The sequence below is a fragment of the Chrysochloris asiatica genome, unplaced genomic scaffold (genome assembly GCF_000296735.1).
Source record: "Chrysochloris asiatica unplaced genomic scaffold, ChrAsi1.0 scaffold00170, whole genome shotgun sequence".
Taxonomy (NCBI): domain Eukaryota; kingdom Metazoa; phylum Chordata; class Mammalia; order Afrosoricida; family Chrysochloridae; genus Chrysochloris; species Chrysochloris asiatica.
The window spans coordinates 1310755-1327528 of NW_006408688.1; the positions used below are offsets into that span (position 1 = coordinate 1310755).

The 16774-nt window shown below is 36.0% G+C and overlaps 1 protein-coding gene across 1 annotated transcript in view; it reads left to right on the forward strand.

Annotated features, from left to right (window-relative positions):
• Positions 1 to 16774, forward strand: part of TRHDE (thyrotropin-releasing hormone degrading enzyme) — a 798400-nt gene that overhangs the window by 571440 nt on the left and 210186 nt on the right. Inside the window, exon 7 of the mRNA XM_006871614.1 lies at positions 8010 to 8075. Within this exon, the coding sequence (XP_006871676.1) occupies positions 8010 to 8075 (66 nt within the window). The remainder of the gene's footprint in view (positions 1 to 8009; positions 8076 to 16774) is intronic.

A 16774-nucleotide genomic window follows, 5' to 3' on the forward strand; every position in this document is an offset into this window, starting at 1 on the left:
AATATCATTGCTGACGTCAGGTGGATCTTGGCTGAAAGAAGACCATACCAGAAAGATGTTTACTTGTGCTTTATTGACATTGTAAAGGCTTTCAATTGGGTGGATTCTGACAAGCTTTTGAAAACATTGTGAAATCTGAGTATTCTGGAACACTTAAGTGTGCTCACGAGGAATCTGTACATAGACCTAGAGGCAGTTGTTTGTATATAACAACAAGGGAACACTGAATACTTTAAAATTAGGAAATCTTGCACCAGTGATGTATTATTTCACCATACTTATTCAACCTGTATGATGAGAAAATTATATGAGAAGGTGGATTATATGAAGAAAAATGCAGAATCAGGAATGGAAGAAGACTCATTGATATAACCATGCTTGCTGAAAGTGAAGAGGACTTAAAATACATACTGATGAAGATCAAAGATTATGGCCTTCAGTTTAGTTTGCATCTCAATGTAAAGAAAACAAAAACCCTCACCACTGGACCTATAAACAACATCCACATACATGAAGAAAAGAATGAAGTTGCCCATGACTTCATTTTGCTTGGATCAACCACTAAAACTCATGGAAGCAGCAGTCAAGAAACCAAATGCATATTGCTTTAGGTAAATATGCTGCGCCAAGACCTCTTTAAAGTGTTGAAGAGCAAAGATGTCAATTTGAGGACCAAGGTGTGACTGACCCAAGTCATAGTATTTCCAATAACCTCATATGCATGCAAAAGTTGGACAGTGAAAAATGAAGACCATAGAAGAATTGATACATTTGTGTTGTGGTGTTGGAGAAGAATATTAAAAGTACTATGGGCTGCCAAAAGAACAAACACAGCTGTGATGGAAGAAGTACAACCAGAGTGCTTCTTGGGAGCCAGGATGGCCAAACGTTGTCTCTCATATTTTAGACATATTATCAGGAGGGACCAGTCTCTGGAGAAGGATATCATGTTTGGTAAAGTGGCGAGTCAGAGAAAAAGAGAAAGACTCCCAATGAGGAGGATTGGCACAGTGGCAGCATTGCTGGGCTCAGGCAAAGCAGTGATTTAGAGGTTGGACCAGGACCCACAGTGTTTTATTCTGTTGTGCATAGGGTCGCTATGAATTTGTACCGACTCGATGGCACCTAACAACAACAACAATGTGACCTGTACCAAAAACAGATAGATCTTGGATCATGACAGTGGATTATCACAAACTTAACCAGATGGTGACCCCAATTTCAGCTATCAATGCAGATGTGGGTTCATTGCTTGAGGAAATTAATACATCTGATACCTAATATTTAGTCATTTATCTGATCAATGTCTTTTGCTCAATTCATGTTTTGAAGTATTGCCAGAAGCAAGGCCAACAGTACACATTCACAATCCTATCTCAGAGGTGTACCAACTTTCCAGCATTATATAATAATGTAATCTGAAGGGACTTGATCACCTGTCCCTAACACGAGACATCATTACATTGATGAAATTATGCTGATTGGACCTGGTAAGGAAGAAGTATCAATGACTTTGGACTTATTCTTAAAACATTTGCAGGCTGTTGCTGCTGTTAAGTGCCCTCGAGGTGGTTCCAACTTATTGTGACCCTGTATAGGGTTTCTGAGGAGTGGCTTGTATGTTTGAACCACTGACCTTGTGGTCAAGTGCTTAAGGAAGGGAATTAAAATAAGAAAAATCCGGACACCTTCTACCTCAGTTACATTTAAGGGTTTCCATAGTATGGACATGTAGAGCTAGTCCTACTAAAGTGAAGGGTAGATTGCATCTAGCCTCTCTACATGTAAAACTCCTCTTTGGATTTTGGAGGAAACACATCCATCATGTAGTGTGCTACTCTAGCCTGTTTACCAAGTAACTCGAAAAACTGAAGTTTTGTGCGGGACCCAGAACAAAGGAAAGCTCTACAACAGGTTCAGGCTGATGTGCAAGCCTCTCTGCCACTTTGGCCTGCTGATCTAGCTGATCCAATGGTGCTGGAAGTGTCAGTGGAAGATAGAGATGCAGTTTGGAGTTATTGGAAGTCCCTGATTGATTAATCACAGTGTAGACCCTTAGGACTTTTAGAAAAGTTCTTCAGTCTTCTGCAGATCACTTCTTTCCTTTTAAGAAGCAGTTTTCTGTTTGTAACTAGTAGACACTGAATGCCTAACCATGGACCACCAAGTCACCATATGACCTGAGCTACCTATCATGAATTATTGTATGACCCAGCATCATAAATTTAGAAATGTACAGCAGCATGCCATCATTAAATGGAAGTGGTATGTATGAGACAAGGTTGAAGCAGAATCTAAAAGTACAGGAAGTTATATGAGAAATTTGCCCAAATGCCCATGATCTCCACTTTTATCATATTAACTTTCCTCTCCCATTATACACCTCATGGGGAGTGCCTTATGATCTGTTTACTGAGGAAGAGAAAACTTATACTTGGTTTCCAAATGGATCTGCATGATAAGCAAACACCACTCAAAAGTGGGCAACAATGGAACTACAGCCTCTTTCTGGGACTTCTCCGAAGGACAATGGTAAAGGGAATTCCTCCCATTGGATAGAACTATTGAACAGTGCATCTGGTTGTTTATTTTGCTTGAGAGAAAGAATGACCAAATGTACAACTGTATCCATATATATAGGCTGTGGGCTGAATGGTCAGGGACTTAGAAGGAACATGATTGGAAAATTGATGTCCAATTTACCAGCAATGGAAATCAACATTAAATTCTATGACATGGGACCATTTCTTGGGAGTCCAGCCAACTACCAATGGCAGGCTGATTACGATGGAAAGGGCAATGTTTTGGTCGTACTGGAATAGAAACTTATTTTGGTTAGTAATCTGTTTTCCATGCGTGCACTGTTTCTTCCCAAACTACCATGTGTATATTTACAGGATGCAGTATTCAACTGTCATGTTATCCCACACAGCAAGCACCTCCTCATATCTAGGGACTCACTTCACAGCAAAGGAAGTGTGACAGTATGCCCATGCTCATGGAATTCTCTGATCTTACCGTGTTCCTAGGAGTCCTGGTGTGGAACTGTGGGTTAATGTGCTGGACTGCATAGTCGGTTCTAACCACAAAGTCGGTGGTTCAAGCTCACCAGCCACTCCTTGGAAACCCTATACAGGGTCACTAAGGGTCAGAACCTACTCAATGGCAATTTATAATAACCATGTTCCTCGTCATCCTAAAGTAGATAGCTTGATGTAACAATGAATGACCTTCAAAAGATACAATTATAGTGCCAGCCAGTTGGTAATACCTTGCAGGGTTGTGGTAGTGTTCTTTGTTGTTGTTGTTGTTAAGTGCTTTTGAATTGGTTCCTACTTATTATGTCCCAGTATAGGATATCTGAGGAGTGGAAAGTGGGTTCTAACCACTGGATTTGTGATTCAAACTGACCTTGCAGTCCAGTGCATTAAGAGGCTGTATATGCTTTAAAGTAGGATCCAATATATAGCATTGCTTTTTCAGTATCTAGTATTCATTTGTTCAGGAACTCAGGGGTGGAAATCAGAGTGGTACCACTCACTATTATTCCTAATGAGCTACACTGAAATTATTTGTTTCCTGCTCCAGAAACCCTATGCTCTTCAGGTCTGTACGTTTTAGTTCCAAAGGAATGAATACTCTCACCTAGAGACACCACCCTTATTCCATTCAACTAGAAATTAAGCATGTCCCCTGGTCCCTGGGCCCCTCATGCCTCTAAATAAACAGACAAAGAAGGAGTTACTGTATTTGGTGGTGTAACTTATCCAGATTAAGGGATATTAGAGTGATTGCATAATGGAGATAAAGAAGACTTTGTGGGGAATCACGGAAATGCCTTAGAATGCCTCTTAGTACTACTATGTCCTGTGATAAAGTCAATGATTAAACTACTGCAACACAACTCCAACATGACTACTAATGGTCCAAATCCTCCAGGAATGGAGGTTTGGGTCACCCCACCAGGCAAGACCCATAACCAGCTGAGAGCAAAAGGAATGGGCCAGGGAAGAAGGTCGTGCTAAATATCAGCTACAATGACCAGTTGTAGAAACGAGGACTGTAATTGTTATGAGTACATTTTCATTGTATGTGTGCATCAAATATTTTTGTTTTGTTTATTTTGAAATAAAAGATATAAATAGGATTAAATGCAGTTTCTGTTGCATACATTAGTTGTGTCATAATTATGCACAAGTATGACTTTATAATTGTTTTTATTTGAATATTATATATATGGTTTAACAAGATTTATGCAGGTGTCAAGTTGACTAGGGTAGACTCTTACAGTTAAGGTTGCATGTCAACTTAACTGGGCCAGGATTCTTAGGGGTTTCACAGTTGTTGTTATGTGCCGTGGAGTTGGTTCCGACTCATAGCGATCCTGTGCAGGGTTTCTGAGGCTGTAAATCTTTATAGGAGCAGAAGATGTAATAATTCCCAGTGATGAGATCTGCTATAAGTGTCAATCAACTGAAAGGAAGTTTCCTTAGGGGTGTGGCCATCTTACAGTATATTGGACATTTGGGAAAAACTTGTTCTGCTTTGGGCTGGGTCTGAATTCTGCATCTGGCTATTCATCTTACCTCCAGTTCTTGGGCTTGAGCCAGTTGTCTGATGTATTTTCTACCAAACCTGGGTTTTATCAGTTGCCTACAATTTTATCTGCCGACCTTGGATTCATTCATCTCTGCAGCTAGGAGCTTGCCATACAACCTACTGATCTTGAGTTCATTAACTCATGCAACTATGCAAGTCAGAAGTCTTCACCTAACTCACAGACTTAAAACTTGCCCATATCTACAACTGTGTGAGCCATTTCCTTGATATAAATCTGTGTGTGTGTATATGTATATGTATATTTTTTCCTCCATATGGATGTAGATATAGATATATAATACACACACATATAATATGTCTGTTTTTAGTGCTGAGTCATTTCCAACTCATAGCAACTCTGTATAGGGTTTCTGAGGAGCAACTGGCAGGTTTGAACTGCCAACCTTATGGTTCACAATCCAGTGCTGATCCTACAGCACCACACAAGGAGTCTAAATATATATAGTTTCCAAGGCTATAAATCATTGCATGAGTAAAAATCCTCATTTTTCTCCTGTGGAGTGACTGGTGGGCTTGAACTTCCAACCTTGTGATTCACAGTCCAGTGCTTAACCTCTAGATCCACTGTGTTCTCCATATATATGTGTATACATATGAATATAGATGGATTGACACAGTGACAGAAGTAATAGGCTCAAGAGTAACAACAATTGTGAGGATGTTGCAGAACTGGATAGTGTTTTGTTCTGTTGTGCAAAGGGTCACTATGATTTGGAGCCAACTTGGTAGCACCTAAAGTTAAACTTGTATATATGAGTCCTAGTGTGGCGCTGTGGGTCAAACTGGACTGCAAACTTGGTTTGAACTGCAAGGTTGGTGAGCCAAGCTCGGTAGATGCTGTTTGGAAACCCTATGCAGGGTCACTATGGGTCAAAACCGATTCAATGACATTTAACGTTATACATATACATACACATGTATATATGTATCCAGTTTAATAAAGTACTGATAGCAAACACTATTGTGTTGTTATGTGCAATCCCAGTAGATTCTGACTCTTAGCAATCCTGTAGCACAAAGTAGAACTGCCCCGTAGGATTTCCTAGGCAGCTTATATGTATTTATATGAAAGTTTCACTGCTTTTACTTCTCTAGAGAACACAGACTAAATCAGTGGTATTATGTATGTATTTGTTTTTGTGTCTGGTTTACTTCATTCAGGATAATGTTTTAAAGGCTAATCTAGATCATAGCATGCATCAGAGTGCTACTTCTCTTTATGAATGAATAATACCTCATTGTATGCATAATTCACATTTTATTTGTACATTCACCTATTAATAGCCACTTGCATTGTTTCCATCATTTTCATATTGTTAATAATTTTGCAATGAAAATTGATGGACACATATCTACTTTAAATATATTTTTTGCTCAGGCAATTTAAATGCTATAATTCAAATCCTTCTATTCTTCTCTGGTCTTCTTTGCTCATTGTACAGCTTGAGCATGAATATGAGACAACTGAAAACACCATGATATGGGTCCTGGTATAAATTAATCCTCACGGTGATATCTTTGCTCTTTAAAACTTTCAAGAGACCTTTTGCCAAAGATTTTCTTAATGCAGTACTTTACTTGATCTATTGACTACTGCTTCCATGAGTGTTGATCGTGGATCCAAGTAAAACGAAATCTTTAACCACTTCAATCTTTTCTCTGTTTATCGAGATGTTATTTATTGTTCTAGATATGAGGATTTTTGTTTTCTTTACAGCCTGAAGAATATATTTTTTGAACTTCATCAGCAAGTTCTTCAAGTCCTCTTTGTTTCTGTCAAGCAGGGTTGTGTCATTGTATATTACAAGTTGTTAACGAGGCTTTCTCCAATCCACATAGTACATTCTTTTTCGTATTGTTTTATTTGCTCCTCATATAGATTGAACATTTATGGTGAAAGAATCAATCACGATGCACATTTGCATTTCTTCTATTCCTCAAAATATTTTTATTGATCACCATTTTTTTAATTTGTTATGTGGATATATTTGACTAGGACCCCTTGGGTGGTACAGTGGGATCAGCACTGGAATGTGAACCACAAAGTTGGCAATTCAAAGTGACCAACTGCTCTTCGGAAACCCTATACAGAGTCTCTATGAGTCTGAACTGACTCAATGGCTCTTAACAACAACACAGCATATTTGACTAAATAAAGTCTCTAAAACAAATCGACAGGAAATAGTAATTAGCCAGTTTGATAAAGTACTGGTAGCTAACACTCATTGCCATGCAGTTGATTCTGACTAATACCAACCCTGCAGAACACAGTAGATCTGCCCCATAAGAGAACTGGTTGCTTAACTGCTTACCCAAAAGTCAGCAATTGGAACCCACCTGCCTCTTCAGGGGAGAAAGATGGAGCTGTCTGCTTCTAAAAAGATTTCATCTTTGGAAACTTTATGGGTTGTTCCATTCTACTCTATACATTTACTATGTATTGGGATTGACTTGACAGCAACAATTAAGACACTGAAGCAGACCCAGTTCTTTTCTTCTACTGAGCAGATGGTGACTGAATCACTGACCTTTTGGTTAGCAGCTGAGTGATTAAACATTGTGCAACTCATGTTGTTTGTTGTTAAGTACATCAGAGCGATTCCAACCTAGAGTTACCCTGTATTGGGCTTCCAAAGAGCAGCTGGGTAGTTTGAACTGCCAACCTTGTGCTTGTCCTACAGCCCCACCACAAGACCCCTAAAAATCATATAATACTTAGTACTTTTAAAACCATGTTCAAACTACTTATTTAATCTTCTGAGACACCATGTGAAATACAGATGAATATTAAATACATGTTTGAAGTGAGGAAAGTGAAAAAGAGCAATTAAATAATTTTCTCATGGAAACATGAAGAGTAAGTGTTTGGTCAGTATTTAAACCTATAAGTTTGGTGAGAGTGTTTGAACTTTTAACCAGTACTCTCTTTTATCCACTCCCACAACTAAACTATTCTTTGTTGATCCAGTGTGCAGTAATTGTCTATGCTACTGCAAGATTTTATTATACTATGATTATTAATTGATGTGAATATTCTTTCCTTAGTAGTTTATGATCTGATAAGTAAAGGACAAGCTTTTTGTTTACTTTGTTATTTATATATTGCTCAGTAAAATGTTTATTTCACCTGAATTATAGTTTATTATTCTGTCCAGGAGAGTTGTACTCTGCAGTCATTGGTTTAGATCCATGAAACTTTTAGACCATCAAACAAAATGCATTTGCTACATTTAAGTGGCATATGTTTTCATGAATCTCATATTTTTTAACTGTAATTGTTAGCATAAAATAGATGAAGCAAACTATTTTGATTGATAAAAGAATATTTTGGAATCATGTTACTAAGTTGAAATTATTGTCTTTTTTAAATATATATATTTTTTCTACAGGGTGCTGCTTTAATTAGAATGCTGGCTAATTTTATGGGCCATTCAGTATTTCAAAGGGGTTTGCAAGTAAGTAAAATGTTTTATTTTATCTTAAAATTTTCCATGTCAATATATTTTAAAGATATTACAGTTTCCAGAATTGCTAATATAAGAATGCTGAATTTGATGCAAAAGTTTAAGATGCATAAGGTAAGCAGCGTCTTTCCTCATGACAAACGAAAGTTACAGAGACGAAGCTCAGTATATCAACAGACCAAACATCAAATGTTATATGATTTAGAGTCTGTTCAATTTGCATTTTTAAATTGAAATTGTTTTAATATGTAAGAGCCTAAATAATTCATACAAGATTTTCAGAAAGCCTTCTTCTCTTATTTTCCATTTAGAAGTTTATATAAAGTGAATCAATATTGTTATTGTTATTAAGTGCCATCAAATCTATTCTGACTCATAACGATCCCATACAGGAATTCTGAGTTGTTGACGCTGAACCACCAACCTTGTGGTTAGCAATCCAGTACCCATTCTACAGCAAAAATTGTAACATGATTTTTAATATACATATTTTTAAGTTTTTGTTTTTTCACTGTAGACATATACAGACTTTTATTTGTTTAAAGAATGTTTTAATGCCTTTTTTAAGTCAGAAAATACAGTGCTTTGTAAAATGAAAAGGAAAAGAAGCACTTATATCTAATAGATACTTAGAGTAGGAAGTATTGAATTTTGGAGCCAATTCTTAGAAAAAGAGGATTTTAAAACTCTTTTAAAGCAAACATAAATACAGTAAAATAAAACTTTTATTCCATTGAAATCTGCTGGAGTAAATCATGTTCTTAGCAGCTGTGATTGATGAATTATTTATGATGCATTCTGCTACTTAGAAGTGTCCTTTAAAGTAAATTGATGTTCACCTGAAATACAATTATGCTAAGAAAGAGAGAGCAATCAATCTTATCTGTTCTTAGTAAGCTTTTCATTTTGAAATTTAAATAAACTGCATCTGGGATCAGGTCATAATTTAGTAGTATAATTCTATCTTTACCCAAAATTTCAAATAAAGAAAGGTAAAATACAAAACGAGAGTTAAAGATGTTATGACAAGACTGTATATACTTAACACAATAATAAAAATATATATAAACTTCTTGAACACTTTCCCTTAGAAAGTAGTTTTACAGATTTGTTTCAGCAGAGGTTGGACTTTACTTTAATCAGCTCTTTCCATTAGGGGACACCTTCAGAATAGCTGAATCTATAGAACCTCTTTTGCCGGGTGTGAAAGCCCCCATTCTGATCACATAGTTGGCAAAATCTTTTTTTTCTCAAGGACTACCCTCTATGAATAACAACTGTCTGGAGGAATGTCCTTCTTTATCCTCATTTTCTCTGTTTTCTCCATTGATGTTATAGCATGACAGTTCCAGAAAATATCTAAGTTTTCATAAGGGCAACACAAATTGAATTTGATTTCCTGGCAGCAAGTTGATGTGAAATCATTTTCTGAATACAGTTTCTATTCTTTTTTTCTCATCTGTGTGTATAGATTTGCTCAGCAGATTGAATAATTACATATTTGGGAAGGATTATTGTTTTGCAACATTTTGCTTTATCCTGTTGTACTTTCTTTGATATGCAAAATACATACATTTTTAACACATCCTTTTTTTACTGACCAGTTTGTTCATTTTAATCTGAAACACTATTCACCTGACTCTCATTATATTAAACTTTGATTTGAAACTGATATTAATGTGTGGCTTTATGCTCTGAAACTTAATTTGGTTAAATTTCAAGTGAAGGACTCTATGTGTGTCAACATTGCATTTCATTTGACTTGTGATACCTCATTGGTCAGATAAATCTGTATCCTTCAGTACTTTACTTTCAGCTTTATTTATACTCATCATTCAAACTGATTTAGTGTATCATCAGCACTTTAGATTAGTTTACAGTAGATCTCTATGAATGGGTGATAAATTATCATCTCTTGTGCATGAAGCTGTGTGGGGTACATTTTGGACATGACCTCATGAACCGACACTTCATGCCATGGTGCTGAGTCCTCACAGACTTGATATTAATATGCTTCCCGTAAAAGGTTCTGGAGAGCATTGTTTTAGAAGTTGCTGAAATAGCTCATCTTGACCATTCGGGCTTACCTCTGCTGGAAAAGCTGTTGTTTTTACAATAAATTTGGCTGTTCCTAGGTTGACAAATGGAAATTTATTATTTGTAAACAGATACTAGATTAGATTTACAGTCGAGACAATCATAAATTACAAATAGTATGCTGGATAAACACTGGACTGCTAACTGCATGTTTGACAGTTCAAACCCATCAGCTACTCCTCAGAACCCCTATACATGTGTCACTATGAGTCAAAAATCAACTTGAAAGCACTTAACCACAACAATGTTTCCCCTACTGATCGCTCCTTTCCTTCCCACTAACTTTCTCTCTCTCCTTTCTTTCCTTCTCTTCTCTTCTTTCTCTACTTTTAATTTTTTATTGTTATATATACAACTTAGTTTTCATGTTCTACATGTGAAAAATGTTATAATAATGGATTTCTGATGATGTCTTACTACTTTATGTGTTTTGTAATTTTATGTAATCATACCTATCATAAAGGAGTCTTGGTAGCATAGTGGATTATGGGCTGGGCTGCTAACCACAGTATTTTTAATCTAATAGTCAATTCAAAGGAGGAAAATGAGGCTTTCTGCTCCTGTAAAGATCTGCAGCCTTGGAAACTCTAGATAGGGTCTCTATGAGTCGGAACCAACTTGGTATCAAACAACCACCACCACCATACCTATTTTAAGCCTTTTGGGGAGCAAGATAACTCTTTTTGCAAATAAAATTACATAAGAGAAAAGAAAATACATGTAATAAAGATATGATATTAGGTTTCTGGGTCAGTTTATATGTTCATATGAAACTTATCGAGTCCTGGTATGGCTCATTATGTAAAGCACTGGACCGCAAGGTCGGTTTGAACCCCAAGGTCAGCAGTCCAAACTCACCAGTAGCTCTTTGAGTCATTATGAGTCATTATGAGTCAGAACCATGGACAGCCCATACAGGCTTGCTATGAGTCAGAACCGGCACTATGGCACTTAAGAGAAGATTTATAATTCAACTTATAATGTATGCACACATAGATCCTACTACACTCTCTTCCTTTTATAATATTTACCAGCCACACCGTGGAAATTCTATACAGGCTCAGAATGACTCTGTGGCACTTAACAACAATAAGTAACATTGTATGGGAAAAAATTTTCACCCTTTTCATTACCACTTATATTTATTTGTAATGTTTTATTGATATTTTTCGCTAATGAAATGCATATGTCATTGAATGTTTTAAATTTGTTATCAGTATTATATGGGACAAATATATGCCATGGACTATGATGATAACATGTGTGGTCCACCCAAGCCAAAACTCACAGTGATCAAGTTGATTCTGACTCTTAGAGACTCTCTATGGGGCTTTGTTGTTGTTGTTGTTAAGTGCTATTGAGTAGGTTCCAACCTATAACGATCCTGTAATAGTGTTTCCAAGGAGCTACTGGTGAGCTTGAATCTTGCAGTTCAAACCAACTTTGCAATCCAGTGCATTAACCCACAGCGCCTCATGGGGCATGGTGGGCTGTAAATCTTTTTTTTTATAGTCCTGTCGTGGAGCTGTGGGTTAATGTGCTGGACTGCAAAGTCGGTTTGAACTGAAAGATCGGTGGTTCAAGCTCAGAAGCTGCTCCACAGAAACCCTATACAGGGTCACTATGGCTCGGAACCAACTTGGTGGCACTTAACAAAAACAACAAAAATTTTTATGAGAATAAAAAGCCTCAATGTTTCTCCCAAGAAGAAGCTGGTGAGTTTGAGCAGCCAACCTGGTCATGGCTTCTTATATGTACCACAGGAGATGAAATATTTAATTTCCAACTCATAGTGCTGGTAAGATGCTATAGGATAAGCACTATACTACTAACTAAAAGTCTGGTGATGCAAATCCACCAGCTGAACCTCAGAAACCCCGTACAAGGTTTCTATGATTTAGAACCAACTTGGTGACACTTGACAACAATAACAACATATGTATTCCTCAATAGGAATCTAGAAAATTTTTGAAAAACCTTTTGGTTTCTTTCGCTAATACATTTTATTAGATCATCTATTTGAAAGCCCAGAGACATTTTGTTTCAAATAATAACAAATTCATTTGGTCTGGACATATTGACACATTTTTGTCTGACCCCTTTTATTTCTTAAATTTTGTCTTATGTAACTCATTTTTGCATAAGTTTTTAAAAACATAAGCAACTTCACTTTTTTGTAAGTAGAAGGTATATACAAGGGATAGTCAAAATAATTCATGAAAAATGCATAATTATGGAAAAACTATGCATGGACTTCATAAAAATTTTGTACCAAAATAAATGCACACTAACTTGTCATAACAGATTTGAACAGGATCTAGCTTGAGGCACTAAAATTGGTAAGACATCAGTTTGAATAAAGCAACATGCATTCAGCTAAAATTGAAGAACATCAAAACGTCAAATTTATGGTGAGACCTGGTTGGAAGAAAGATGAAATTATTGATTTTCTACAAAAAAATTATGGGGAAATTGTTCCTCAAAGAAATCAGCAGTTTAAAAATGGATAAGTCATTCTAAGAATAATTGAGAGAGAATCTTCAACAATGTTGAAGATGAAGCCCATAACAGCAGAACATCCACATCAACTATAAGAAAACAATCTTGTTTGTTCCCTAATTGAAGAAGAACAATGATTAACAAGAGAAAAATAGTCAACATCATAGACATCTCAATTGGTTCCATTTACACAATTCTTACTAAAAATTAAAGTTGAGCAAGCTTTTTGCTTGACAGGTGACACACCTGTGGGAACAAGATCCTGAAGCATTTCTTAAAGGAATTTTAGCAGGAGATAAAACATGGCTTTACAAGTATGATCCTGGAGATAAAACACAATCAAAGCAAGGCTATCAAGAAGTACAAGTGATCCAGTAAAAGCAAATGTAGACCAGTTAAGAGCAAAGGTCATGGAAACAGCTTTGGGGGACTGTCAAGGCATTTTGCTTGTTGATCCTGAAGATAAAACACTATCAAAGCAGTGGCTACCAAGAAGTGGAAGTGGTCCAGTCAAAGCAAATGTGGACAAGTTAAGAGGAGGGGTCATGGAAACAGCTTCGGGGGATGCTCAAGACATTTTGCTTGCTGACTTTATGAAGGGGTAAAGTATGATAACATTTGCTCATTATAAGAGTGTTTTTGAGAGTTAGCCAACACTTTAGCAGAAAATATCCAGGAAATCTTCACCAGAGAGTCCTTGTCCACCGTGATGATGCTCCTGCTCATTGCTGTCATCAAATAGGAGAAGTTTTACAAGAGTTTCCATGAGAAATCCCTAAGCATCTAATTATAGCCCTAATTTAATTCCTTCTGACTGCTTTTTGATTGAAAATATTTTTTTAATATTTAAAGAGTAGACATTTTTCTTCAGTTTAATAACATAAAAAAGACTATACAAATATGGTTAAATTCTCAGAACCCTCAGTTCTTTAGGGATGGATTAAATGGCTGGTATTATTGCTAACAAAAAATGTCTTAACTTAGATGGAGTTTATGGTAAAAAATAAAGTTTACCTTTTAAAATTTTTTATCTTTTAATTCAATTTTCCCACAAACTTTTTGAAGCCCCCTTGTGTATATGTAAAATGAGTACTGGCTCGCTATGAATTGGAACCAACTGGATGTCACTTAACAACAACAACCATTATTATATTAGTTTCCATTTTGATACTTTGATTGAAAGTGAAACTTGAGACTTGGGTGGAAGAAAGATGAAATTATTGATGCTTTACAAAAAATTTATGGGGAAATTTTTCCCCAAAGAGTCAGCAGTTTACAAATGGATAAGTCATTTAAGTAAAGAATCAACAACTGTTGATTCCTTTTGTAGTTAGAGTATATGCCATTCATAAATTAGTTAAAACATAGTGGTGTTTCTATTTTTTAAAACATTCTCTCGATATATTGTTCTTCATGATCCATTTCCCAAAATAGAAACAGACATATTTCAGGGAGCATGAAACTGTAAATTAAATAGAGAGGAACAAAAATGTTTATTATTTTCTCTAATAATTGGTGTGATTTCTACACGTCTATAATCCTCTTTTGGCTTCTAGTCTCATAGTTTAAAATTCGCAAATTGGACTTGATAATCTCTAAAATTCTATTCATTTTTCATATTCTCTGAATCTAAGGCTTATTTAATGTGGTTTACTAATTAGATAAGTCGGGTTTGACTTGTTTAACTTGAAATAGTGCTGAATTTGTAGGGGTAACATGTAAATAAATGTATGAGCAAGAGTGTGTGATTTTTATTCTTGACACTTCAGTTAAGTATCTAAAGATTAACATTATATAGCTTTCAATGTATACAATATTTCACCTTAGTCAAATCTGATCAATGTTTGCTGTAAATTTGTTTCTGACAGTATTTAGAAGTTTCTTTTGCTTTTCAGTTATCTGTTCATTTTCATGTTGTGCTCTTGATAATTCACGTTTTTGTGATTAAACTTCATTTGTCTTAGATGATATTATCTAAAGTCTTGAAATTTCTTAGTGAATTTCAATGTATGTCCTGTGTTCTATACAATCAAACTTTTTACTTGTTTCCCCGATTTCTACTGGAATTTACTGATACTTATGAATTTGATGGAAATGAGGTCAATTGGAGGCTGTTCTTGAGGATTGTGATGGTTTAAATTGTGTGTCAACTTGACTAAGCGGACCATGATTCTCTGGTTTGACAGTTTTGTTGAAGTTTGGTAGTTATACACTGATGCTGTCATCCCCCATGTTGAGCTCTAGTATAATGAAATCACTTTCGTGATGAGATCTATTTTGAGTAGCCACTGTATTGAAAGGGAATTTCTTCAGGGATATGGCCTGCATCCAATGTATATGGACTTTCTGGCAACTCTCTGGGATTTTGCTCACTCTGGAAATGGCATCTGATGGTCTTTGTAACTTTTTCAGACAAGAAGAACTAATTTTGATGCCCAAGAAGCTCAATTGATTTTAGACTTTCAAGGTCTCCATTCCAATTCTCAATGCCCATTCTTTCCTAATCAATAGCATGACATTTACATAAATAATCTAATGAAGCAATGAAATTAACTTGAGGTATAATTTTGCTACTTAGAATTTCAAACCATAATCTGGTTTTGTTACATTGATTGTAAACTTACAAAAGTTGTATGACTGATAGGTCTTGTTCCCTGATTATACCATAAATTGAGAATAAATGTGCAAAACTAATTTTCTTTTTGTAATTTTTTTCAGTTTAGTCAGAAGTGGCAATCCACCTCAGATACTTTGAACTTATTTTTACCACCACAATGTCTTCTTGAAACAATCACTTTTTTCACCAAAACTTCTTCTTCAGTTTAGATAATTATAGATTAAAATGGAAGAGATTGTTTGGACCCTGAGGCTCTGGTTGTGTAGTGGTTATGAATCGGGCTATGAACCACAAGGTCAGCAGGTCAAAACTACCAGCTGTTCCATAAGAGAAAGATGAGGCTTTCTGCTCCCATAAAGATTTACAGCCTCAGAAACCCAGTACAGGATCGGTATGAGTCCAAACCAGCTCCACAGCACATAACCACCACGCCCACCAGGACTTTAATATAATGTCAATGATATTCCTTTTTCAAATATACTGAACACAGAAAAATCATCTTAGATACTATCTTTGAGGGTCTGCTTCTTTGGACAACTTCTAGTATTTAATACAGTAGCGAAACTAAAACCAAAAAAACAAACAAACTAAAACCATTCTAGTATTTCAAGCAGAAAGGAATTTAACCTAGGGAATGTGAATTTTATATAAAATGATTGAGAGGGCTAAAGCAGTGAAGGCAAGGGAAGCATCAGAAAATCAATACATTCAGAGATCACAGAAAATAGCAACTCTATGCTCAGCTACTTGCAGAACACCTGGAAATCACTAACACTAGCCTACGTGTACACCTGAGTAATGATAGCTCTTCCTTCTTTAGTGCCTTCCAATACCTCATACATGCTCCTCATGTGACAGAACTTTAATTTGGGTCTATGTAGAAGAGATTCTTAGAAATATAATACCCCGGCTTCTAACCCATACAATGCTCAAGAGAGTCTAGAAGGTAGCGGGAGTAGAGGGGAAGTGCTAACAGATAATCTGACGCACATATTCATTTCTTTTACTCTATGAATTAAATATTTGTATTTCTTTGGGTTGTAATAGTAAAGTATGTATATTTTTAATATTGACTCCTTTATTTTTCTCTTTCTTTCTTCTTTTTCCTTTATTTTCTTCTTTCTCTTTCTTAATATTTGTTTTGAGATGATATGGTTCTACTCTAGCCAGAGCAGACAGTTGTAAACCAATTTTAATAATCTTGTCAGAATTTATTACGGAGTCCTAATGCTGTGGGTTCATGTGCTGGACTGCAAAGTCGGTTTGAACTGCAAGATCAGTCATGCAAGCTCACCAGCTGCTCCTTGGAAACCCTATATAGAGCCACTATGGATCAGAACTGTTTCAACAGCACTTGAAAACTACAGCAATAAAATTAGGGAAATCAAATGAAGTGTTGGCATATCTCACTCACTACATAAGCATACTCCAGTTACTTGTGGTTTTAGAATCTCCAGTCTTCTCTTGAAATGAATTG